This window comes from Myotis daubentonii, chromosome 15 (assembly GCF_963259705.1).
Source record: "Myotis daubentonii chromosome 15, mMyoDau2.1, whole genome shotgun sequence".
Taxonomy (NCBI): domain Eukaryota; kingdom Metazoa; phylum Chordata; class Mammalia; order Chiroptera; family Vespertilionidae; genus Myotis; species Myotis daubentonii.
This window is the reverse complement of record NC_081854.1, coordinates 47180379-47206848: the sequence shown is the minus strand read 5'-3', so window position 1 is coordinate 47206848 and position 26470 is coordinate 47180379. Positions and strand designations below refer to the sequence as shown.

At 55.6% G+C, this 26470-nt stretch overlaps 1 protein-coding gene across 2 annotated transcripts in view; it reads left to right on the top strand.

Annotated features, from left to right (window-relative positions):
• Window positions 1–1054: 1054 nt before the first annotated feature.
• CDH5 (cadherin 5) overlaps window positions 1055–26470 on the top strand; it is a 32560-nt gene continuing 7144 nt past the window's right edge. Inside the window, exons 1-8 of one of the 2 annotated variants that reach the window (XM_059667860.1) lie at window positions 1055–1212; window positions 13508–13727; window positions 19091–19379; window positions 21123–21239; window positions 22387–22551; window positions 23593–23780; window positions 24479–24729; window positions 25470–25612. In XM_059667860.1, the coding sequence (XP_059523843.1) occupies window positions 13527–13727; window positions 19091–19379; window positions 21123–21239; window positions 22387–22551; window positions 23593–23780; window positions 24479–24729; window positions 25470–25612 (1354 nt within the window). In that variant the 5' untranslated portion in view covers window positions 1055–1212; window positions 13508–13526. Of the gene's footprint in view, window positions 1213–11123; window positions 11275–13507; window positions 13728–19090; window positions 19380–21122; window positions 21240–22386; window positions 22552–23592; window positions 23781–24478; window positions 24730–25469; window positions 25613–26470 lie in introns of those variants that run through there. The other variant, XM_059667858.1, reaches the window with a different exon arrangement.

Genomic DNA, 26470 nt, shown 5'->3' with positions numbered 1-26470 from the left:
TCCAAGGGCCATCTCACATTCAACATGCCCCAGAGAAATCTTTATCTCCCCCTCCCCAAAAAATACCCCCCCCCACGCCATACCCCATCTCCAAACTAGTGTCCACTGGCTTACTGAGTGCCCCTGGGCAAGGCCCGCCGCTCCCTCTCAGGTCTCTGCCCAGCTGGGTCATGGAACCAGTTCGGGGACTTCCCAACCCTTCATTCATCCATGGAAAAACAGGGGCTGCTGTTGAAAGGACAGGCTCCCACTGCGCGCCCGCCCGGGGAGATTCCAGTTGGCCTGGGGTGGGGCCCCGATGCCTGTAGTTTATAAAAGCTCCTCGTAGGACTCCCATAGGAATCTGAGACACCCACCCTCACCCCCCGCCCAGTTCCTTGGCCCCCATGAGCTCTGGTCCTGCCTCAGCGTCCCTGTCTTCCCATCTGCAATTTGAATCGTATTTATCTCAACAGCCCTGTGGGGTTAAAGGCTCTGATTATCCCCATTTTACAGATGAGGAAACTGAGGCTCAGGGGGACACGACGGGCCCACAGTCACATCAGAAGCAGAACCAGGACCCATGACTCCATCCGATATTCCTAAACCCACACGAGGCCAGGCTGGCACTCTAAGTGGGAACCCATGGCCACCCCACAGGGGAGAAGCCGACGGGCCCTCCAGGGCCAGGAGCTGCTGTCTGTTTCCCTTCTGCTGCCCACCACACCCCCAAGGCCCCCGAAGCCTCCCCAGATCCTGCGAAGTCTGCCCTTCCCCCCCGTGGGACAGGAGGTCACCTGGGAAAACCGGCTCTGGGACCCAGGCTGACCCCAGTGCCCTGAGCTATAAAATGACACCGGCTCTTGAGGGTCACACGAAGGATGACGAGCTTATGGCCCCAGATCTGAGGCCTGGGGTTGGGCTGTGAACTGAGTGTCCCAGGCAGGTCCAGGGCTCAGCCTCCGTGGGGCTGGCCACGGCCGGGCTGGGCCAAGGTGGCCGCCCACTGCAGGGCCTGCCTATCTGCAGCCAGTGCGGCCTCACAAAGAAACAATAACAGGAAACCAGCCCCGGGGGGAAGTGGACCAGGGCCAGCTGGAAAACCTGAAGGGCGGCAGCCTCCCTCGCCGCCCCTCCATCAGCGGAGCTCCGCCGGGCTGCACAGCGCGCAGCCAGACAGACGGGCAGATTGGCGGACTGACGGAGCACAGACACCTCTCCGCCTGCAGCTCGGTGAGTGAGCGCTCCCAGGCCCAATCCAGCCCAGACCCATCGCCACGTGCCCAAGACAGGAAGGGGTGCCTTTTGCCCTCACGCAGGATGGCTGCTGTTGGGGTCCCAGGGACGAGCCAGGCCCAGGGAAGACGGACGGTCTCCCCCTGGCACAGAGCAGGGCTGGGAAGTACACCAACGGGCGTCCTCAGGGCTGAGGGAGGGGGAGGACTAGGCTCTCCCCACATAGACTGTCCCACTCGTGACTCCCTTCGGGGCCGGGCGCAGAGAGGGCAGGATGCCCAGCACGCCATGGCCTGGCTGGCACCCAGGCCTAGGCTCCCCCGAATGCCCCTTCCCCAGGGGAGAGGGTTACCTGGGGCGTGTCATCGTGCCCGTCCCGCAAGGCTCTGTGCTGGGAGAGGGGCCCTGGAAGGGGAGCTCTGAGCCTCGGCCCCGCTGCGCCCCCATTTTCAGAATGGACAAGCTGAGGCCCTGCCTTAGAAGCTGTGGGGCCCACTTTCTCCCCTGACACCCAGATTCCCATGGCCCGCCTATATTAGGGAGGCCCCTCAAAGGGTTTGAAGGCAGTGGCCTAGGGTGGGAGCCCACCCCGGGGACTGCGGTCCTGGGTGCCGGTCCCAGCTCTCCCACTCACTCCCCGTGTGACTTTGGGAAAACGACCTCGTGTTGTCAAACCTGTTTGCTGGTCTGAACAAGGAGGACAGGGCCTTCCCTACGTCTCACTGTGGGCCCTGGAGGCGATGAGCATTATTGTCCTACCACCCACCAGAGATAGCCCTTCCCGTTTCTCAGCGGAGGAAACTGAGATTTGAAGACGTTAAGTAAGAGCTGGGGTGGGGGGATCGGACCAAGGTCTTGTACCCCAAAGCCCAGGCTCTTTCTTCGTGTCTCAACTTTCTCCGCCGTGAAACGAAGCACACGGTCTCTCCGTGAGTCGATGTCCGAGGCAAAGTGCACACCTGGCCCCAGGAGGTGCCGCAGTGGGGCATCTTCGAGAAATCGCAGCTGGATGTGCCTGCCACCCCCCAGCTGACTGTGGCTGTGGCTGTCATTATGGTTTTGGCCCCCGAGACCAGTGGTCCCCAGCAGGAAAGAGGGAGGAGGTGAAGGCAAGAGGATCTGAGCTCAGCCCTAGAGGACAGCAGGTGACCTCCAGGAATCTGGGGTCAGACAGCCCTGCCCCCTGTGGTGAGAGGCCGGGGAGCCACCCACTGGCCTTGAAGGGGTTAACCTGCCCGCCCTGGAGTCGGACCTGAGCGATTGTGCCGCTGAACAAGGGCCGGACACGGGGCAGGAAGCTGGAGGGGCTGTGCTTATTTTCTCCCAAAGCTGGATGACTCACAGCTCTGCCGCTGCCTCGGGGACGCAAGGTGGGCACAGTGGCCACCAGCTCGGGGGACAGCTTGGGCCCTTTCCCGTGCGGACCATGCCTGCTCCATCCGTCACTTTTCTGCACCCCCTCGGCGGCCCTGAAGCTACTAAAAGCATGCCCATTGCACAGATGGGACCGCAGAGGCTGAGAGAGGCTAAGTGGTCAGTCCAAGGTTACGGTATGAGGTGGAAGCAGGAGACGAGTGAGGCCAGCTCCTTCTCACCTCACAGCCCCTACCACACTCCAGAGTCGAGCCTGGAGAGGGGGAGAAGTCGGGGAGGGTTGTACCCTGCAGTTCAAGCCATAGAAGCAGGGACCAGGATGAGCCAGGAGCCTTATGAAAGGAATGTTCTAGGAGACAAATCCTGACCTGAGGAGCTTGGCTTCTGGCTGGATACTGGAAAGCCCACCTAACCAGGTCCAACATGATGTTGGGTGGAGAAATCACAGCAGGCTTCCTGGAGGAAGAGCAGGAGCCCTGTAGGATACTGGCTCCACAATCGGATCCTCGGTCTTCTCTCTCTGGGACAGAGAATGAACCCAAACACCCCTAAACTCATTCAGGGACCTCCAGATTGCCCATGAGGGGCCACAGTATCACAGTCAGATCCTGGCAGGTGTAGATATGAGGAGGAGGAGGAGGAGGAGGAGGAGGAGGAGGAGGAGGAGGAGGAGGAGGAGGAGGAGGAGGAGGAGGAGGCAGCGGCAAGGCTCAGGGGACCAGACCAGGCAGGGCAGAGGATGAATGAGATTTCCTTCTGGAGAAGAACAGAGTGGCATAGGAATGGACTCGGGGCAAAACCAGGAAATGAGATCAGGTGTGAGTTGGCCAGTCGAGTCCATAACCTCTAGGCTGGAGGGAGTGAGTAGAGGAGGGTCGAGACATGTACTGAGCACCTACTGCATACGAGGCTCCTAACCCACGACTTCGCTTAATGCTCCTGACTAGGGAGGCAGCTATTATTGATGAAGCAGCCGGAGCTCAGACAGGGGAAGGTATGGGCCTCAGGCCACACAGCTCAGGAGCACTGGGCAGGTTCAAACAAGCACCCGGTGGTGGCACTCATTCTGTTGCCCCCACGACGGCCTCAGGGTCCCAAGTCAGGAAGCCCGGAGGAGGCTGGCACAGGCTCTAGGATGGGTGTTCCCTCCTTGAAGCTGGGAGATGCCCCATTAGGAGACACGGGCACAGGCCGGACGATCCTGGAGCCCAGAGACCTGGGCACAAATGTGTTTCAAACCACAGGCGAGTTCTGGTGAACTGGTAGAATCTACTTCAAAGATTATATTGAGCCCTGGCCAGTTTTCTCAATGGTTAGAGCATCAACCCACAGACCCCAGGGTCTCGGGTTCCATTCCCAGTAAAGGGCACGTGCCTCAGTTGCAGGTTTGATCCCGTGCCCAGTCAGGGCATGAGGGGGAGGCAATCAGTCTATGCTTCTCTCTCTCTCTCTCTCTCTCTCTCTCTCTCTCTCTCTCTAGCTCTCTCCCCCCCCCCTCCCTTTTCCCCTTCCCTTCCACACTCTAAAAATCAATGGGAAAAATATCCTCATTCCTTGGGTGAGGATTAGAAGGAAAAGATTGTATTGAGGACTCAGGGCCTGAATTCAAGGTCAGTGGTTGATTAGCGATTTCTACCAAGGAGCGGATGAGTGGCAACCCCATGAGCTCCGTTTCGCCAGCCCTACTGTGGCAGGTGTGTGTTCATCGGGGACCCATCAAAACGATCACCTTAATGTCCTCAAAGGCTCAAATCTTAAAGTTGGTGAGTCTCACAACATCACGGCCACCAAATGGCTATTTGAGGACAGGGAGGAGCTTGAGTTACACCAACTATTGCGCGGCTCTGCCCACTCGAGGTATTGTCTGCAAATATGCAGCTTCGTTTTGAAACCTGAGAGTGAGGAAGGATGCAGGGACAAGAACAGAACTGACGACTGAGGCAGGGAGGCAGGCAGCGGCGGGGACACTGACACGTCAAGGTCCGGAGCCTTGACGTTAGAGCGACGTTAGAGGGACATTAGATGGATGTTAGATGAAGTGGAGACAGACCCGGACCTGCCTGGTCTGAGACACTCGGCTGTGCTAGGGGCAGAGGTCAATCAGAAGGCCTCCCGGAGGAAGTGGCCTGGGGCTTGAAAAGAAGTACAGCATTCACGCAGGGGACACAGCAAGGAAGGGCATTCGGGCGAGGGAACAGCCTATGCAAAAAGCCTGCTGGAAAGAGGAAGGGCCCTGTGCGTTCCAGAACCGCCTTGTTCTCCTCGTGGAGGGAAGGGGCAGGGAGGTGGGGAAGAGGAGGGCTGGAGGGGAGGAGAGGGGACACGCCGTACTGCTGGGTTCTGACCCCTGGCTCAGGAGTTAGATTCATCCTGCGGGGGTTGGGGAGCCAGGGAGAGGGGTCAGCAGGGACAGCGGTCAGCAGGGGAGTGGTGTGGTCAGCTCTAAGCAGAGTCAGCTCTAAGCAGTGTGGTCGGTGTGGTCAGCAGGGGAGAAGTGCGGTCAGTGTCGTCAGCTCTAAGCAGAAGGCAGGGGAGCAGGTCTGGGACCCACACCAGCAGGTTCCTGGGCTCAACTGAGCCACAAACCCGGAGAAAGCACTGGGAGCAGCTCATAGCTTCCCAGTCCCGCCCCGACACACCCCATCCCCGAGGCCTCCAGGGCCTCACCCTTCGTCCTCCCGGGTCTGCGGCTGCCGATGCCCAGCTGTAAATTTCGGGGCTTGAGCAGACAACTTGGGAGTCCCTGAAGGAGTTTGGGGATCCCCTGGCTCCAACCTCTGCCCTGGACTGTGGTGGGTGGGAGAGTGGTGGGAAGAGCTGCCAGGGCCACACAGGGAGCAGGGGGGGGGGGGGGCAGCAAATCCCCCTCCCAAAGACACACCTCCTGCATGCTCTGGCCCAGCCCCTCAGCCCTGACCCCGGGCCCTCGGGCTAGAGTCCAGAGTCTGCAGGAGGCTGTCCTGGGACTAAGTGTCCAGCCCCTCCCCTGCCTGGGGCTGGGCCTGGGGCTGGGCTCGGAGGCCAGGCCACACACTCTGGGTGTGCTGGGTGGGAGCACAGGGGCCAGACCAGACAGCAGCGATCTCAGGAGCTGGTGTGGGCTGATCCCTGGGGACAGGGATGTGTACTTGTGTAGCCACATTTGAGGGTGAGTGTATCCCCAACCTAAAGGCGTCCTCCGCCCTACCCCCAAGGGCCCTCAGCTACTCAACAGCTACCCAGAGCCTAAACTTAGTCCCTAAAACCTCAGGTTGAGCAGGGCCCTGGTCAGGTCAAGGAGCAGGGTCCGCCCGATGTGAGGGGCAGACCAGCCCAGGGCACCTGCCAGGCTGCCCCGCGGAGTGGCTCGCAGCTGGGCCCAGGCTCCCTCGGGTGGATTTAGCTACACACAGAGCAGTTCCCGTCCCTCCCTCTGTGCCCTGTGACCCCCTAGTCCCTCCTTTTAAAGAGCACAGAGCCAAGCAGATCTCGCAGCCCCTCCAAAGCCAAACCCCAGCCGCACGTGGGAGCCACGAAGAGAAAGGGAGCGGGGGGGCGGGGGGGTTGCCTGATGTCCCACTGCAGCACAGAGAGAGGCAGGACTCTCCCTGGACTGCCGCCCTCAGACCCCTCCAAGCGACCCCCTCCCTCTGCCCACTCATAGCATCCTGCACCCTCCATCAAAGCACATATCACAATTTTTTTAAATCCTCACCCGGGAATATTTTCTCCATTGATTTTTAGAGAGTAGAAGAGAGAGGGAAAGAAGAGAGAAATACCGATGTGAGAGAAATACATCAATTGGTTGCCTCCTGCATGTGTCCCAACCAGGGCCCCAGCCAGGGAGGAGCCTGCTACCGAGGTACATGCCCTTGATTGGAATCGAACCCAGGACCCTTCAGTATGCCAGGCAACGCTCTATCCACTGGGCAAAACTGGCTAGGGCCATCTCTGTTTGAAACTGTATTTTTCATCAAATGCAGCATCCATCTTCCCCACTGGGATGCGTTTCCTCCCCGTGTGGGTGTAGCCAGCGCCTGCCACAGTTGGTGCTCGATAAGTGTTTGCTGGCTGACCGAGGGCACCGAGGGCCCGCCCTCACCCAGGAGTCCATTTGGAGCTGCCCCCAAAAGTCTCTCACAGGGGGGGTCCAGGGATGGGCATTGTCCCAGATCCTGGTGACAGGGACCGGGACACGCACCTGGCCTCTGCGTGCCCAGCACCCACATCTGAGCTGCAGCGCACATCCTCTCTCCCCTCAAGGCAGTCGTGACGCAAGTCCCCAGGCTGCTCGCTAGGAATTTCTGAGCATGAAAATCACTTCCAGCATCTACAACCCTCTGCGTGTCTGTCACAACCGAACCCACCCCGCAGCGCCTGGTCTCTCTGGAAACGGGGAGAGCAACCAAGACACATGCCTGCCGTGTGTGGCAGAGGACAGGGCTGAAATAGGACCGACCCCAGCTGTGGTCCTGCCGGCACCTGCAGGGGTGCAGCCCTGGAAAATGCTGCCTCCAGCGGTGGGTACAGTCACTCCTGCCACCTGACTTCTTCTCCCGCCGCAGGAGGGAGAGGAGCAGGTGTTGGTAAAATCCTGCCCCTGGGCACCATGTTGATGGCCAAATTTCTAACACGAAAGGCAAAAGACACACATAAACATGGCTTTTCACATGGAAAAGACCCTTTAGAAAAAGATCTAGTCAGTTTGGCTCAGTGGATAGAGCATTGGCCTGCGGCCTGAAGGGTCCCAGGCTGGATTCCAGCCAAGGGCACATGCCTGGGTTGCGGGCTCGATCCCCAGTGGGGGGGCGTGCAAGAGGCAGCCGATCAATGATTCTCTTCATCATTGATGTTTCTATCTCTCTCTCCCTCTTCCTTCCTCTCTGAAATCAATAAAGAAATATATTTTAAAAAAAGAAAGAAAGAAAAAGATCTAGGTGAGGGTCTCAGATCTACCGCTTCCGAGTTGTTTGTCTTGGGCCTCAGTTTCCTCCTCTGTGAAATGGGTCTGAGAATTCCTACTCGCTGGGGATAGTGTGAAATCTGAACGAGATGGTACCTATGAAAGCCCAGCAAGGAGAAGAGTTTTTTATTATTACTACGGGGAGGAGGGGGAGAGAGACGAAGGGGGGCGGTGATGGGCAAAGCACTCTGGGGGCGAAAGGCAGCCTGAACTCAAACCCTGGCTCTGCCCCCTGCTGCTGTGTGGCCCAGAAGGACTCACTCCACCTCTCTGAGCCTCGCCTTCAAAATGGGATTCCCGAGGACTGCATCACGGTTTGACCCTGGCCACTGAGGAGGTGCTCAAGGAGGGCCAGCCCCCCTCCACCGCCCAGGCAAGGAAGGGCTGTCCCCCCCACCCCCGGGATGTTCCCCGAGGGTCCAGCATGGGGGATGGAGACAGGGTTTTATAAGCCCCACCTCCAAGGCCCTGCCTCCTCACTAACTGCTCGCTGACAAGGGAGCTGAGCACACAGACCTCCCCCGGCACCCCTGCAGGTGACACACGGGATGCGGGCTGACTCTGCAAGGTCAGTGCCAGGGACTTCTCTCCGGGCTCATATTGGGGCCTTCACTGGACACGGGTGGATCGTTCGAAGGGAGTTTCCTGCCCTCAGAGAACGCTTCGTATGTGGAGCCAGCCAGAGCCCCCCGAGGGGTCGGTGTCCCCTGGGAGCCATGTGGCCGTGGCCGGTGACTGTGGCCTCTGCTTTGTCCAAGTCCCGTGTGGTTGTTTGCTGGTTGGTTGGTTTGGCTCCTGGCTGCTATCAGCCCTGGGACAGGAGCCCATCCACGCAGGCCCAGCAAAGAGAAAGCTGTGCTCCTCGCCACCGCGTGAGACAGGGTCCTGGCAGAAAGTACTGCCCCCAGGGTTTCAAATGAAGAGACCTTGTTGCCCTAGCCTGTTTTTCTCAGTGTTTAGAGCATCGGCCCTCGGCCTGAAGGGTCGATTCCAGTCAAGTGGGTTCGATTCCAGTCAAGGGCACGTACCTCGGTTGCAGGCTCTCTCCCCAGCCCTGGTCGGCACACCTACGGGAGGTAACCAATCGATGTGTCTCTCTCACATCGATGTTTCTCTGTCTCTACCCGTCCCTTCTACTCTCTCTTTAAAAAAAAAAAAAAAAAATTAAGAGACGTTGAAGGGATGATACTTAGAGAGCTGGGCAGTTGGCTAAGGGAACAAGGGGGATACTGAGGCACATGGAGACCAGCAACAGTGAGAGCCATTCCGGCGGGGGACCAAGGACACAGAGCGGGGAAGGTTGTCTCCAGAACTCAGTGAGGGACTGAGCCGTGGAGGGACTGCCTGACAGGGGCCGTCACCATGGAGACAGGCAGCCGCAGAAAAGAATCAACCGCATCGAGAGCCGCGGGAAGAAGTACCTCGCTTCTCCCCTTCCATCCTAGCACCCCTGCTGGAGCCCCTACAGCCGAAAACCAAAAGCCAGGGCAGGAGGCCAGGGGCCCGCCCCTCCCTTCCCCCCTCCCACCCCTACCCCTCCCCCCACACACACACACAGAGCAGAGGTCAGGGGAGATACAGGGCGAGTGGATCTGGCAGGTGGGGGCCTGCAAATCCCCCAACCAGGTGACTGCATGTGAGGGGAGTGCTGGGTGGGCAGCACCAGAAGGTCATGAGGATTCACACATGCACGTTTCATCGTCAGCTACTGCTGACTGGCCACCCATATTTTCTAATTCAGCCTGGAAACAACCCGAGAGGTAGATGCAGGTGTTCCCGCCGTTCAGACGATGGAATGGAGGCTCAGAGAGGCGGAGAGTCCTGCGTGCAGTCCCACAGTGACAAAGTGGGGGGGTGCCGAGGTTCCGTGGACCACGGAGCCTGTGGTCACGGCGTCACCCTGCTCTGGGGGAGCCCAGAGAGGCAAGACCCGGGAGTGGCTGGGCTGTGAGGCAAGGGCCAAGGACAGTCCCTAGAGGCGGATATTTGGACTCAACCCTGAAGGACAAGTTCACCAAAGAGGGAACTCGGGGAGAGGGGGCACCTGTCCTGGGCCGCTCCCCTCTCTAGCTACCTGCTCTCCTTCCTGTGCCAGGCGTGCAGGTTAAGCGCCCTCCACACACTGCGACCCTCCGCCAGCTGCCCGGGGCGTGCTTCCTCCCCCAGAATCCCAGGCCGGTCTCCAGCAGCTGCTGGCCATGGCCACACAGGCGTTCCGGAGGCACCTCCAACCTGACACAGGGCACGCAGGCAATTTCGGTTTCCTCCCCTCCAAACATGCAGCCCCCCCACCCCAGTCTCCCAAATCTCAGGCCCTGCTGCTCCCCAACTGTTCAGGCCAGAGCCTACCCATTTTCACCCCCACAGGGCCTTTTTGGTTTTTTTTTAATCCTCGCCTAAGGATATTTTTTTCATTAATTTTTTTAGAGAGAATGGAAGAGAGAGGGGAAGACAGAGAAATATCAGTGTGAGAGAAACACATCGATTGGTTGCCTCTTGCATGTGCCCCAATCAGGGCCCGGCCAGGGAGGAGCCTGCAACCCAGGTACGTGCCGCAGGCCGACATTCTATCCACTGAGCCTGACCGGCCAGGGCCCAGGGGCCTTCTTTTGGTTCTTCAAACACACGATCTGCTTTTCTACCCCAGGGCCTTTGTGCCTGCTGGTCCTTCTGTCTGGGATTTCCTTCCGTCCCCTCAATTCCTGGGGCTGACACTCAGGTGTTGTCGTAAGTGTCATCTCTCTGAGTCCTTCCCTGGCCCCTCGGGCTCAGCCGCTGTCCCCTCTGCTGCAGCCTCCATTGTGGCCCCCGGGCGCCTCTCATCACTAGCTGAGCTTTTCCTCATTCACTTATTTCCCAGGTGCTCCCACTCAGGGTGTGCTCCCAGGGTGGCTCCTGTCTGTCTCTCTCACTGCAGCGCCCCAGGGGGCTCAACACCCAGCAAGGCTTGCACCCTGTCCTGCTCAGTGGCCTGAAATCGCTCCCTCTTTCCCAGTTTCAATTCTGTTTGTCTGACTCTTTCTCTTTTGAGTCACTTCTCACTTGAGGGAGGAAGAAAGAACCAAGACTTGTATTTCCTTTCCAGGCAAAGAAGGAAATGACCCACCAGGCCTGTGTCCAGGGGAGAGGGCGGGTCAGGGGTCATGCCCGCGACCTCCCCTGAGTCAGGACCAGCTTCCTGGCCGGGACTCCCCACCTCCCCGTGGCCCTGCTCACTGCCTGCCTCTTGCCTGGAATGGCTGCCCTTTCCAGATCCTACATCAAAGGGCACCGGGTCTCTTCCACGTCACCTGCCTCGTTTGTGGCTAAGAAACGTGAGCCGTGAGACGTGACACGCGGAGGCAGGCGGGCCTCCCCCTGGGCACATGGCACTGCATTCCGGGGCTTGCTCTGCCCCACCCCCCGACCCCAGCAGGCCACTTCCTCATAGGCCAGGCATGGGCGTCGGGTGGGGGCTTTGGATGCTAAGGTCAGCAGTCCCGGAGGCTACTCGGGCCCAGAGCAGACACCCTCAGCCCTCTCAGAGGCCGGCTTGGCGCCAGTGTCTCAGGGGAAATGTCACTAGAGTTTGGACATCTCCTGGGATGTGCGGAGTCCAGCCTCTCCCCTAGACGGCTGCAGGGGACAGCCCTGGAGGAGGCCTCCTGCCCAGCACCCCGCAAGCCCGCGTCTCTCTGGGCAGGAGCCCTGGTCCCACGACTACCCACCCGCCTTCTTGCCCTGAACCATCCCTGGGGCTGCAGGTCAGTGACAAGGGGACCCAGCAGGGAGGACCGATGGGGTCAGTGACGGCCAAGGTCAGAGCCTCCATCCACCGTTGCGCGGTGGGGAAGCCTCTCTTCCTGGACTTCAGGATGGAGCCAGGCCCCCACCAATGGGTGACCCCAGATCCCAGTGCAGGCTGATCCGAGGGCTGCCTTCAAGGGCATGAAATCTGGGCAGTGGCGGGGGCCCCGCACTTGAAAGGCCCCTATGCTTGGGGGCCTCCTGTTCTCCCATCTTTGTCTTGAAATTCTTAATAACTTTGAACCCCACATTGAAATTTTGCACTGGGCCCTGAGAATAATGAAGCCAATCTTGCGAGCCCAGACCATCAGCCCCCCACCTCAGCTCACCCCTCAAGCCCCCTTCATCTGTCAACTGTCAAAATACTCTGTATCTGTGAGTCTGCTTCTGTTCTGCTTGTTTGTTTTGTCTTTTAGATTCCACATAGAAGTGAAATCATACAGCATTTGTCTTTCCCTGTCTGACGCATTTCACTCTGATAAATACCCTGTAGTTCCATCCACGTTGCTGCAGATGGCGAGATTTCGTTCTTTTTTTATGGCTGAGTCATACTCAATTTCTATATGCGCCACATCTTCTTTATCTAATCATCTGCTGGGCACTTCAGCTGCTTCCATATCTTGGCTATTGCAAATAATGCTGCAATGAACACACGTCTTTTCGATTTTGTGTTCTGGGTCTCTTCAAATCCCCACACGCGGAATTGCCGGGTCTTTCTTTGCCTCTCGGTATAAACTGGTAGTTACAGAATAGTCACAGCGATGTAGAGTGCAGCACAGGGAACCTAGCTGATAATATTATAATTACTGCGAACGGTGTCCGACGGGTAGTAGTTTTATCGGGGTGATCGCTTCATACGTTAGATAGACGTCTAACCACGGGGTTGGACACCTGAAACTAACATAACATGGTCCGTCCACTGTTAACCTGAAACTAACATAACATGGTACGTCCACTGTTAACCTGAAACTAACATAACATGGTACGTCCACTGTTAACCTGAAACTAACATAACATGGTATGTCCACTGTTAACCTGAAACTAACATAACATGGTACGTCCACTGTTAGCCTGAAACTAACATAACATGGTACGTCCACTGTTAACCTGAAACTAATATAACATTGTAGGTCACTGTTAACCTGAAACTAACATAACATGGTACGTCCACTGTTAACCTGAAACTAATATAACATTGTAGGTCACTGTTAACCTGAAACTAACATAACATGGTACATCCACTGTTAGCCTGAAACTAATATAACATTGTAGGTCACTGTTAACCTGAAACTAATATAGCATGGTACATCCACTGTTAACCTGAAACTAATATAACATTGTAGGTCACTGTTAACCTGAAACTAACATAACATGGTACATCCACTGTTAACCTGAAACTAATATAACATTGTAGGTCACTGTTAACCTGAAACTAACATAACATGGTACATCCACTGTTAACCTGAAACTAACATAACATTGTACGTCCACTGTTAACCTGAAACTAATATAACATTGTAGGTCCACCGTTAATTGGAAAATAAATAAATAAACAAAAAAGAGAGCAGTAGGAAAAAGCATGAACCTTTGGGTCAGACAGACTTGGCTCCCATCCTGACTCTGCTGCTTACCGTCTGAGTGACCTCAGAAATGTTGCTAAACCCCTCTGTTCCTCAGCCCATCTCTGACATGGGGGTTATAACTATACCTACCTCGAGGGCTCCTGGGAGGATTAAAGGAGATGATACAAAGTGCTTGGGACTGTGTTCCACTGTCCGCCCCACCACCTGCTCCAACGTGAATGTCACTTCTGTGTAGGTTGATTTTCCGGGTGTAAAAGGAGGGTAAGTGGATGCCCACTGCATAGGGCTGAGGGAGCAACCATCAGCATCCGCATCACCCCCTCCTCCAGGAGACCTTGCCAACAGCCCTCCTCTGGGGCTGCCTGCTGCCTGCGCTTGCTGCCACGCCAGCACATGTGACATTTAATAGGAATTATTTCTGTGTCTATCTTCCCCTCCCAGACTTGGAGTTCTTTGGGGCAGGAATAGAGCCTGGTGCTGCTGGCATCAGCAGAGGGTGAAGGATGAAGGAGTGAACAGATCAGGGGAGTTCAGTTATCCCTGGGAGCTGCTCATTCACTGGCGTAGTAACCCATATGCCCTGATGGAGTCTCCTCTCTTTCCCCAGATCTGTGCCTCCTGGGAAGATGCATTTGCCCCTGATACTGCTGGCCACAGTGGGCACCTGTCTAGGCCTGCTGATGGCAGCTGCCACAGGCACTCACCCTGCCCAACTGGACACTCCCAGCAGGCTACCCACCCACCAGCGCCAGAAGAGACACTGGATTTGGAACCAGATGCACATTGAGGAAGAGAAAAACACCTCGCTGCCCCATCACGTGGGCAAGGTAAGGCTCAGGCCCAGAGCAGCAAGTGGCCCACGGTGAGGGTGGTGGTGGCTGTAGGGTTGGGGGTGTCAGTTGTGAGGGTAATGGTTCTGGTGGTAGAGATGGTAGGGTGGTAGAAGTATTGGTGTTGGCGGTTGAGATAATGAAGGGAAAGATGATGTGGTGATAATGGTGGTGATGATAGTGGTAACGATGATAATGGTGGTGACGATGTTGGTGGTAGTAGTGGTGATGGTAATGGCAGTAAGGATAGGGATGGGAAGGAGGAAGGTGGTGGTGGTGGTGGTGGTGGAGGTGATTGCCGGGGTCCAACCCCAGCAGGTCCAGGGGTCCCCAAAGGTGTGGACGGAGTCGGCGAAGAAGGAATGACACAGAGGCAGCGTTCAGTTGATCAGCAGCTTTGCCAGGATCTCTAGCCCAGATCTCCAGCCAAGTTCTGGTCTGGATCTCCAGAGAGGTTCTGCTTCGGATCTCCAGCGAGGTTCTGTAGCCATGTTCCCTCGCTAGGTTCTCCAGCCAGGTTCTGTCCAGGCTCTCCAGTCAGGTTCAGTGTCCAGGTTCCAGTCAGGTTCTCCTGCCAATCTCTGTAGTCAGGTTCAGTCCAGGATCCCTTGCCATGTTCTCCCTCTAGGCTCTGTCTCTAGGCTCCGAGGCCAGTCCCTCTCCAGGATCCTCCGGCATGCTCTCTCCAGCAAAGTTCTTCTGTCTCTAGGCTCCGTGTAGGTTCTGTCTTCTTGATTCTGTTCTAAGTTCTGAGTTCTGAGTGTTTCTGTCTTGTTACAACTGTATTTATACCAGTTGATTCAATCCTATCAATCTCTATTACAAAGGTTAGGGCGTTTCTTATCTCCATTCCAGGGAGAAAAGATTATGTAGTTTAAGCATGATTGTTCGTAGTTAAAGGGATTAATTACCCGCCTGGCACTTAGTTGAGGGGTTTTATTCCCTCCCTAACTTCAGGGGAAAATCCCTACCTGGGGATTCAACCTTTCTTGGAGAGGTGACCTTGGTTAAAACACAGAGCCAAAAAGGTGAGCAAACATATTAAGAACCGTATGCCATATATGCCAGGTCCCTTGAAACAGCAAGGATGGACCGGCTCCCGGCAGGTGATGATATGGTGATAATGGTGATGATGAAGGGGAAGTTGGTGGTGGTGATGGTGATCATGGAGGTGATGGTGGCAGTGATGTGGTGATGGTTGGGGTAGTAATGATGGTGATGGTAAAGAGGAAGGTCATGGTGTTGGTGGTGGTGGTGGTGATGGTGATGATAAAAAGGAAGGTCATGGTGGTGGTGGTGATGGTGGTGATGGGGAAGAGGAAGTTGTTGATGATGGTGGTAGTAATAGTGGCCAGGAGAGTGATGGTGGTAGTGGTGATGTGTTGTTAGTGATGTGGCTATGGTGGAAATGATGGTGAATGCTATGGTGTATTTTCTCCCAGACCTTAGTCTATGGACCAAATATCCCTGGTAGAAGTGCCACCCCAGGCACAGGCTGAGATGACCAGTTCAGGGCTTAGGGCAGAAGCAGCCAAGCCTGCCATTAAATGTTCCCATCTGAGAGGTTGGAAAACCTGAGCAGCCTTCTACAAAACTGTGCAGGTGACCAAGTTAGTCATCCAGGCCATAGTTGGCCAACCCTGGCCTAGGCCTTTGCCCTTTCTCCAAAAAATCTTTCTCTCAGACTATCCCTCCCTAGTTTTCTGTCACCCTACACCACTCCCCAGATTCTAGCACACCCACAACAAGGTCCCTGACTGACACACACCTGCCCTCCAGGGCTCCAACCCCCACTTCCTTCCTCTTTAAAACATGCTCATCCCCAGTCACCTTCCTAGAACTCAGACTGACAGTGAACGGCCTTCCTGTGTCACATTGTTCCTGATGTCAGAACCGCTCTAATTCAGACGAATAGCTCTAGCGGTGGATTTCACACACGATGACAGGTAGATGAACTAGGTCTTTTGAGAGCGTTCAGTGAGGGAAGCATTTCTTTCAAGTGCATAAAACCTCACCATGTCAGTTTCTTGGAATCTAAACATGGCTGTCTACAGAAGTATCAGATCAATGCACTGACGAGAGGAAGCAGGGTGCCAAGCACGGGCGAGGCTCTGGGGAGACCACGGTGGGCGAAGATAGCATGGCCCCCATCCTTCTGCAGCTTGTGGTCTAAAATAGGGGCTGGCAGAACCAGCCCACCACATGGCTTTATATACACAGATTTATGGGGACAGTCACATGATTTACACATCGCCGTGGCTGCTTTCACGCTACGATGGCATATTTGAGTTGTTGTGATGAAGACCCTATGACCTACGAAGCTGGAAATATTTACTGTCTGGCCTTTTACAGAAACAGTTTCCCTAGACTAGAGGGATAGCAGATAGTAGGCAGAGAGCCCCGCAAACAGCACTGATGGAGGAGCCCCATGGTTATAGAGAGGACCCTGGATGGAGGAGGGCGCAGTCCGGCCGCCCATCAGAAACGCCACAGCAGCTGGGGGAACCCATCCACAGCCCCGCCAACAGCCAGCCGACTGTGCCCAGGGTCTAGTCTGGCTCCCAAAAGGGACTGGGACGTTTAAATCGCTCGGTGCGGCCACTCAAGGGGAAAAGACGCTTGCCCAGGACACAGCCCTAGGAGAACGCACGAAAGCATCAGGCTCCTGGCTCCTGACGTGAATCCTGTGTCAGAGAGGGAAATATCACCAACCCACCCACGTCCTCTGTAATGAGATAATTGTGCCATGAGTCAGCCGCCGAAGAGAGTGGCCGGCTCCAAGGAGACCTGCAGGATGAGTCAGAGAGAATCAGCAGAGAGCAGGCGGCACCTGTGTCGCACACAGCCCGACACGCAGCCTCTGCGGGCTCCCCCAAGGGCTCTCGGCAGCAGGAAGAGCATCAGGCCTGCTGTCATCTGCCATCAGCGCTCACTTGGCACCTGGGACTGGGCTGGGGGACAGAGGAGCCGAATGCAGTCCCCACCCCGGATAGAAGCGAGGGTACATGGGAGGGACAAGGACAGGGCCCCAAGGATCACCTCCTGACTCCCAAAGATGTCATCCGAGGGAAGGAAGTCCCTGCTTACCAAGGCCAGAGCACAGCGCCTTTGTTTACAGAGCTGGTTGGACAATGGGCGTGAGGCCTGGGCAGACTTCTGAATCCTCAGACACGGGTCAGCGTGGCTTTGGGCATTAATACCTTATGTCCAAATATACTGATCATTTTTTAAAAATATATTTTAAGTAAACAAATTCTTTTTTATATGTTTTTATGGATTTTACAGAGAGGGAGAAAGGGAGAGGGAGAGAGAGAGAAACATGGATCGGCTGCCTCCTGCACGCCCCCCTAACTGGGGATTGAGCCTGGAACCCAGGCAAGTGCCCTTACGGGAATTGAACCTGTGATTCCTCGTTGCTCAGCCAACTGAGCCACACTGGCCAGGGCTACAGTGATAACGTTTATAGAGGAGGGCTCCCCACAATCTATACCCTCAGCCTAATTATGGGGAAAACGTCAGATAAATTCCATCAGAAGGACATCCTACACCCGGGCATCTCTAAACGGGCAGGGTCATCATCAGAAACACTGAAAGTCTGAGAAACTGTCACAGCCCAGAGGAGCAGACAGAAACCTGGTGACTGGATGCCATGTGGTGCCCTGGATGGGATCCGAGAACGAAAAAGGGGCATCCAGTAAAAACTTTAAAAATCTGCATAAACTGCGTACTTGGGTCAATGATAACGTAACAGTATCGGTCCATTAATTATAGCGAAGGTACCAGACTAGTGTGAGATGTCACTAATAAAGGAAGTTGGGAGCAGGAAGTAGGAGCACGCTCTGTCGGAGGAAGGGTACATTCCAATGAACGCTTACGCAGAATTCTAACAGAACAGATCAAAGCTGACTCACTCCCCGTCACTACCCTAACCATGTGGATCCCAGCACACCGATCGGAACCAAGTTTGGAACTACCCTTGTATCCTAACCCTGAGCAACCCACACAGGGCCCCCGACCGTCCCTTCAGGCCACCGGTGAGAGCCTCACTGTTCATCAGTGAGCAGCCCATGTATCCATCGCAGGATGAATGGATAAAGAAGATGTGGTACATATATATAATGGAATGTTAGTCAGCAATAGCAAAGAACAAAATCTTGCCATTTGCAACAACATGCAAGGACTTTGAGGCTAGTATGCTCAGTGAAATAAGTCAGAGAGAGACTTACATGTGAAATCTAAAAAAAGCCAGACTAACCAAACCCGAAGAAAAACTCATAGATACAGAGAACAAACTGATGGCTGCCAAAGGGGAGGGCGGTGGAGGAATGAATGAAAAGGGTGAAGGGGACTAAGAGGTACAAACTTCCAGTTACCTATGTATATAAAAAGCCCGCAACCGAACACCATAACGACCAGAACCACCGGTCGCTGTGACGCCCACTGCGGCCAGCAAACCGGCCTTATCAGAGGGCGGGCCAGTGGCCAACCTTCCGCGGCCCCTCCCCCCAACCAGCCCCACCCCAGATCGGCCCCCCCACCCCATCAGGGGCAGGACCGGCCAGCCAACCACCTGTGGCCCCTCCCCCCAGCCAGCTCCATCCCAGATTGGCCCCCTTACTCAGATCAGGGGCAGGGCTGGTCGGCCAACCACCCATGGCCCTTCCCCCAGGCCGCTGGCCCCGCCCCCCATCGACCACCCCCTGGGGGGAGGGGCTGCGGGCCAATGGGGATGGTGGATGATTGGGGGTGGGGCGGGCCCCACCTCCAATCAGCCCCCACCACCTCCAGTGGCCGGCGGCCCCTCCCCCAGACAGCTCTGTCCCCGATCAGCACCCCCCACGCACACCAATCAGGGTTGGGGCTGGCCAGCCAACCTCCCCCACTCCTCCTTCCAACAGGCCCTGATCTGCCCCGATTGGGGCCAGGCCGGCTGGACCCCACCTGTGCACAAATTCGTTCACTGGGCCTCTAGTAAATAAATAATGAAGTACCCATGAGGATGTACTGTACAGCACAAGGAGAATAGTCAATATTGTCATCATAACTTTGTACGGTGACAGATGGTTATCAGCCTTATCATGGTGATCACATTATAAGGAATACAAATGTCGAATCACTGTGTTGTACACCTGAAACTAACATAATACAGTATGTCAACTATACCTTAATTTTTTTAAATTGCAGTGTCCCATTTGGATCCCCGGCCAGCACCACACATACACACATGTGCACAAGCATGCATGTGTGTACATACACACACATACATGCACACAGGAACTTGCATACTCACATGTGCACACGCACATGCGCACACAGCCACCGCTGCCCAGTCCCAGCTCAGAGCACCTCTTCTTTCCTAGATCATATCGAGTGAGAACCGCAAGAACACCAAGTACGTGCTGAGAGGAGAGGCGGCTGACAAGATCTTCCGGGTCAACGAGGTCACGGGGGACGTGTTTGCCTTTGAGAGGCTGGACAGGGAGAAGACCTCCCAGTACCACCTCACTGCCCTCATAGTGGACAAGAACACCAACAAGGAGCTGGAGCCTCCTTCCAACTTCCTCATCAAAGTTTACGACGTGAACGACAACTGGCCTGTGTTCACTCACCAGTTTTTCAACGCATCTGTGTCCGAGATGTCAGCTGCGGGTATGTGCTCAGTCTGTCCCTCTCTCCTCTTCCTCCCCCATCCCCAGCCGGAAGGCACCGCTCCATCAACAACTTCAATGCCTGAGGCTAGGAGTCAGGGAGTTTAGGGCAGTGATTGTAATGACCCCAGCCATAGACTGAGCCCTGATCCTGATCATGGACTGAGCCCTGATCCTGCTCACAGACTGAACCCTGACCCCAGCCATAGACTGAGCCCTGATCCTGCTCATAGACTGAACCCTGACCCTAGCCATAGACTGAGCCCTGATCCTGATCACGGACTGAACCCTGACCCCAGCCATAGACTGAGCCCTAATCCTGCTCATAGACTGAACCCTGACCCTAACCATAGACTGAGACCTGATCCTGCTCATAGACTGAACCCTGACCCTAACCATAGACTGAGCCCTGATCCTGATTACGGACTGAACCCTGACCCTAGCCATAGACTGAGCCCTAATCCTGCTCATGAACTGAACCCTGACCCTGATCACAGACTGAACCCTGACCCTAACCATAGACTGAGCCCTGATCCTGATCACGGACTGAACCCTGACCCTAGCCATAGACTGAGCCCTGATCCTGCTCATAGACTGAACCCTGACCCTAGCCATAGACTGAGCCCTGATCCTGATCACGGACTGAACCCTGACCCTAGCCATAGACTGAGCCCTGATCCTGATCACAGACTGAACCCTGACCCCAGCCATAGACTGAGCCCTGATCCTGATCACGGACTGAACCCTGACCCCAGCCATAGACTGAGCCCTGATCCTGATCACGGACTGAACCCTGACCCTAGCCATAGACTGAGCCCTGATCCTGATCACAGACTGAACCCTGACCCTAACAATAGACTGAGCCCTGATCCTGCTCATAGACTGAACCCTGACCCTAGCCATAGACTGAGCCCTGATCCTGATCACAGACTGAACCCTGATCCTGATCATGGACTGAACCCTGACCCTAGCCATAGACTGAGCCCTGATCCTGCTCATAGACTGAGCCCTGATCCTGATCATGGACTGAGCCTTCACCATCAGAGGCACACATGTCTGATTACTTTTCAGAGCAAACCCCACCCACTCTCTGACTCTCAGGACTGACAAAGAGCATAGCTTTTGCACATGAATAATGCCAGCTGTGCCACCAAGGCCAGACGAGTCCTCTCTGGGATGCATGCAGGAGGAGAGGGGCGAGGACTGGGCCCTCACCTCAGGTGTGTCACCAGCCTGGACCACAGGCCTCCAGAGGTTACTGTTCATTCAGTTCCACCCCAAGCTTCCAGGAGGTGCCTGAAAAGGGTTCCCTTCCCGCCCTTAGTCCAGGGGCCCCGGCCAAGGCCTTGGGACCAGACCTTCCTAATAGCAGGGGGTCCTGGTATTCAAGGGGAAAGAGCTGTAACCCCCACCCCTGTGGGGGCCTCTTCCCATGCCCTTGTTTCACCTTCCAGGGCAGGAAAGACGCATCCCTCACTCTCCTAGGTTCCTCCTCATGACCCCACCATGCGCCCCTTCCTCCCTCCCCCGTAAATGGAAGCCACCTGCTCTCTCTGCCCCCTTCGAGGCCGATCAGGCTGGGCCTCCCCTGCTGCCAGCACTTGGCCCCCATGCAGGCTCCTCAGGAAATAAAGCAGCCCTTCTCCCTGGGGCCCTGGGGGAGGGGGGTTCAGGGGACACCCATCTGGGAACGGGGTGGGGCTGGCAGTCACAAGGCTGCAACCCCTGGACTCTCTCTCCACAGGGACCTCCGTCTTCCAACTGACAGCAGTGGATGCAGATGACCCCACCGTGGCAGAGCACACCACCGTCATGTACCACATCGTGAAAGGAGACGAATACTTTGGCATTTCTAACTCTGGTCTGTGAGACTGACCCTCCTGTGGCTCAGAGGGAGGGAGAGGGGGGCAGATATTTCAGGTGTGGGTGCTGAGGGAAGCCCAGTCTGACAGGGGTCTCTGACCACTGGGCCAGACTGTCCTAAGGAGGTGGCTGGTATCCCATGGTAAGACAAGGTGGCTGCTGAGGGCAGAAGGAAGCAGACAGATGCCCAAGACATGGACTCCAGTCCAGGGAACAAAATCAGGACCCACGCGTGGACACAGGAGGCAGGAGTGGAAGCTGGTTACAGCTCTGGGTGCAGGTTCAGACAGACCTGACTGCCAGGCCCAGCTCTCCCACTCGCCTTCTCTAAAGGCCTCAGGCAAGTCCACTAACCTCTGCGAGCCCTAGCTCCCACACCCCAGAATGGGACGCTTCTATTCGTCCTGTGAAGCTTGAGTTTGATATGATGTATAGAGAGCGCATGGCCCATTGTAATTATATACTCAGTGTGGCTTTAAAAACTGTAAGGACTGCCCTGGCCAGCTGCTCAGTGGTTAGAACATCAGCTCTCAGACAGAGGGGTTGTAGGTTTGATTTCTGGTCAAGGGCACGTACCTTGGTTGCAGGTTTGCTGCAGGTGCCCCAGCCCCAGCAGGGGCGCATGCGGGAGGCAGCCAATCGATGTGTCGCTCTCCTGTTGATGTTTCTCTCTCTACCCCCACCTCCCTCCTTTCCACTCTCTCTGGAAATCAATGTAAAATATACCCTCGGCTGAGGACTTAAAAAAAACAAAACAAAACTGTAAGGACTGAGTCTTCGGAGCAAGATAGGCCTGAAGGGATGGCAAATACACAGCAGACACACCCTCCCTGTGGGGCGCCGCGGTGGGCACACGGACCAGCACAGCCCTCCTCTACGCTGAGCCGAGAGGGGGCCTCAGGCTCTTTCTCGGCGCAGTGCTCCCGGCAGCTCAGGCTAATATTGGACCCAACTGTTTGGGCAGCTCTGGCCTCGAAGTGCAGGGGTGGCGGCAGGGGGTGGTTGGCCAGTGTCCCCCAGCCCTGGCTGCACACTAGAATGCCCTGGGCGCTTGACAGTCAGGGGCCCTCTGGAGAAGGCCTGGGCACCAGCATTTTCTCCGAGCTCCCCAGGTAACAGGGCTCCTGCTGGGACCCTTTCTGCAGGACTCGTCTTCACCAAAGTCAATAACCTGGACCGAGAAACGCAGGCCAAGTACGAGATCGTGGTGGAAGCCCAAGACGCTCAGGGCCTCCGCGGCGACTCCGGCACGACCACCGTGCTGATCACTCTGGAGGACATCAACGACAACTTCCCCATCTTCACCCAGAGTGAGCCCCTCCCCTGGGACCCTGGGACCCTGGCAGGGCAGCGGGCGGAATGCTCCAGACGTGGTGACCTAGGGCTCCACCCCTCACCCCGCCCCAGGGTGGGCCTAGGGCTCAGGGAAGTCACTCTGGCGAAGGAGGGGCCCTGCTCCCCAACCCTGCGCAAATTCCCAAGGCTGTCCTACTGCCCCTGACTCAGAACACTGAGCCCAGCCACAGACTGAGTCTCCCCAAAAATGTCTGACAGGAGCTTCCCACATGCCCTGGGTGGGGTTGAGGAGGAAGGCGATGGTTCTTCACATGAACCCTCTAATACTGAGGCAAAGCCAGAGGCTCGGCCTCCCCAAGGACAGGCCAGTTTTCCTGAAGTGGCCTCGTTGTGCATGGCTTAAGCTCCCGGAAGGCGGGACTTGCCTCCTTGTCCCTCTTATCAATGCATAACTCCCCTAGCAAAGTGCCTGGCATACAGTAGGTGCTTAATAACTAGTTGGATAGATGGATGGATGGATGGATGGATGGACAGATAGAGGAGAACTATTTTGCCTTGAACCTGAAAATTCCAGTGGCATTATTATTATTAACTAGAGGCCCAGTGCAAGGATTCGTGCACCGGTGGAGTCCCTTGGCCTGGCCTGTGGGGATGGGGCCGAAACTGGCTCTCTGACATCCCCTGAGGGGTCCTGGATTGCGAGAGGGCACAGGCCAGGCCCAAGGGACCCCACTGGCGCACCATCGGGGCCAGGGAGGGACCGTGGGAGGGCTCCAGGGAATATCTGACCCATCTCACCCAGTCCCAATCGGCCGGACCCCAGGAGCAAGCTAACCTACTGGTTGGAGCACCTACCCCCTGATGGTCAGTGCGCATCATAGCAACTGGTCGAATGAATGGTCAGACACTTAGTATATTAGGCTTTTATTATATAGGATTATTATTATCTTCCCATGCCCATTTCCCATATCAGAATATATTAGGGGATTAGGAGGGACAATTGCCTTGTGGATCTCATTAACCCAATGCCCTCCGGGGCGCCCTATTCGCATCAGCCAACTACGTCTTTACGGTGCCTGAAGACATCCGTGTGGGCAGCCCCCTGGGCTCTCTGTTTGTTGAGGACCCAGACGAACCCCAGCACCGGATGACCAAGTACAGCATCGTGCAGGGAGAGTTCAGGGACACCTTCACCATCCAGACGGACCCCGCCCACAACGAGGGCATCATCAAGCCCACAAAGGTTTGCAGGCCGAGTGCGATGGGGACACATGTGGGGTTGGGGGCTCCCAGCATCTCCAGGACACGCCCAGGGCAGCTACCAGGTCAGAGGCCATCAGAGATGCACTCTGGGCAGCCTGGAGCTAGCCATGTGCTCACGGCCACTGAGACGGCGTAGCGAGGAGAGAAGGATCGGTGCCTTAGGCTGGGTCATGCCTGAAGCAGACCGTGAGGCAAGGATTTGGTGTAAACAGTTTACGTGGGAGGGGATCCCAGGGAGCCCCAGCAGCAGTGACAGGAGAAAAGGAGGAAGATGAGTCGGCTTCTGGAGGGGTGAGTAGGAGAGGACTAAGCAGGCAAGGGCAGGAGAAGATTCTTGAGCAAAAACATAAGAAAAGACTCGTCCTTGAGGAGCTGTGGCTAGAACCACTAGTCTTTGATCCCCTCGAGAGCAGGACTGGGGCTGGTCCCTGTGTGTCCCCAGGATTTGGGACAGGGCCAGGCATAGAGCCAGGCTTGAGGGTGGAGCAAGGCAGCAGCTGAGTGGAAGCCACGCCCAGCCACTCCCTTGATGGCCTGGGAAATATCACTTCTCCAGGCCTCCAGCCCCTCATCTGTAAAATGGGTATCATCCCGGAACTACCTCGCAGGACTGCTGGCAAGATCACACCCCACATGCGGGGCTCTGAACCGGGGCTCCCCATCCTCTTCCCTCCACAGCCCCTGGACTACGAGCGCATCCAGCAGTACAGCTTCACCATCGAGGCCACGGACCCGACCATCAACCTCCGCTACTCAAGCAGCGTCTCCGCCAAAAACAAGGCCCGCGTCACCATCCGTGTCACCGACGTGGACGAGCCCCCCGTCTTCCAGAAGCCCTTCTACCACTTCCAGCTGCAGGAGAACCTGAAGAAACCGCTCATCGGCTCGGTGCTGGCCGTGGACCCCGACGCCGCGCGGAGGAGCATTGGGTGAGGAGGGGGTGTGGAAGGGGGTGGTCATGACAGTCCTGGCCTGAGGTCCTTCTGGCTGCTGGACTGGGCCCAGGCCCAAAGGGAAAACCTCCCGGCGCGTACGTGGGAAACGCAGAGTCAGGACTAGCAGCCAAGCTCTCCCTTAATCTGTAGATTCAGGCCTTTCTTCAGATCAGGAAAGTTTCCTTTCATTATATCTTTTGTTATTTCTTCTGTTCCATTTGCTCTGGAACTTTCTTCAGTAGAGGCAAATAATTATTATAATTATAGTTTTCCTTTCTCTTTTCACCTGTTCATACCTTTGTTTATGATTTCTGGAAGAACTGTTCACAGTTTTATTTCACAAATTTAATTTTCTTTCACTCACTTCTTATTTCTTACAGCTCCTTTTTTTTTTTTTTTTAATTTCTTCCTGGCTCTTGCCCAACTATCTTTTCATTCATCACAAGCACAATCCCAGCTATAGGGTGGGTGATGAAAGTGCCCCTGTCTCAGCTCGGAGAGCACTGTTGATGGAGTCTCAGGCACCACCCTCACATCAGAGACGACAACAGCGCTAAGATCAAAGGGATCACCTCGCTTCTCTGCACCCCTCTGGGTGGTGGGGGGCAATGGGCAGTGAGAAGAGGACGGAGGAGGATGCAAGGGACAGATCCTAAAGGGCCTTGTCTGTCATACTAGGGAAGTGAACTCAGCAAAGAGCAATAGAAAGCCATGATTCTCTCTCCCCCCGGCAGATACTTCATCCGCAGGACCAGCGACAAGGGCCAGTTCTTCCAAATAAGCAAGCAGGGGAATATTTACAACGAGAAAGAAGTAGACAGAGAAGTCACTCCCTGGTATAACCTGACTGTGGAGGCCAAGGAGCTGGATTCTAGAGGTGCGTGACCCCATCTGCCAGGCCACCGGGGCTTTTCTCCTTTCCTTCCTTCATTCGCAGTTGCATCATCTGTCACGGTGGGTCTCTGGAGGTTTCTAAGCTCCCACCGAAGCACCCCTTGGCTGGGATGTTAGGCAGCCTTCATCCCCGAGTGCGGACGGACCAGCAAGCATCCATATCCCCTGAGGCCTTGTTATCAGGGCCAAGTGCCCCAACCCCAGACGGAATCACAATCTCATGCACAGTACAGTTTATGAAGCACTGTCCCCGTGACAAGAATCACGTGGGGCGCCTCTTAACATAGAGCTTCTCAGACCCCTCCCTGGTGGTTCAGGTCCAGTGAGCCAGAAACGGGGCCAAGAAACATGCATTGGACAAGCGCCACATGATTCTTATGATCGTGGATTTGGGAAAAGGCTGTCTGGGGGCTCTTTATGTCCCAGTTAGGGGGTTGAATTCAAAATCTGCAGCAGGTTCTAACTCCAAGATGGTTAGGTTCTCCAGAAACTGGTGTAACATGCGCCAAAGGGAAAGGCAAGAGTTGGAGTTTTGCACCCTTGGCCTCTATGAAAAAATCACCACTGCCCTGCAGAGAAAGATTAACATTCCTGCCTCACCCAGGAGACCACCCCCCACCCCCCAGAGAGGGGGCGAAAGCGGGGCTTAGCCAAGGCCCCCCAGTGCTACCCACATCCCCAATATGACAGCCAGGCTAACTGTGATGGACTCCTGTGTTTTCAGATCCATCTTTAGCCCTTTCTTCCCCATCTAATTACAGTCATACGCTTTTTAAATTTTGAAAGTAATTTAAAATTTAAAAGTTATTTGCTGTTTCTTTTAAAATACTGAAAATACAAA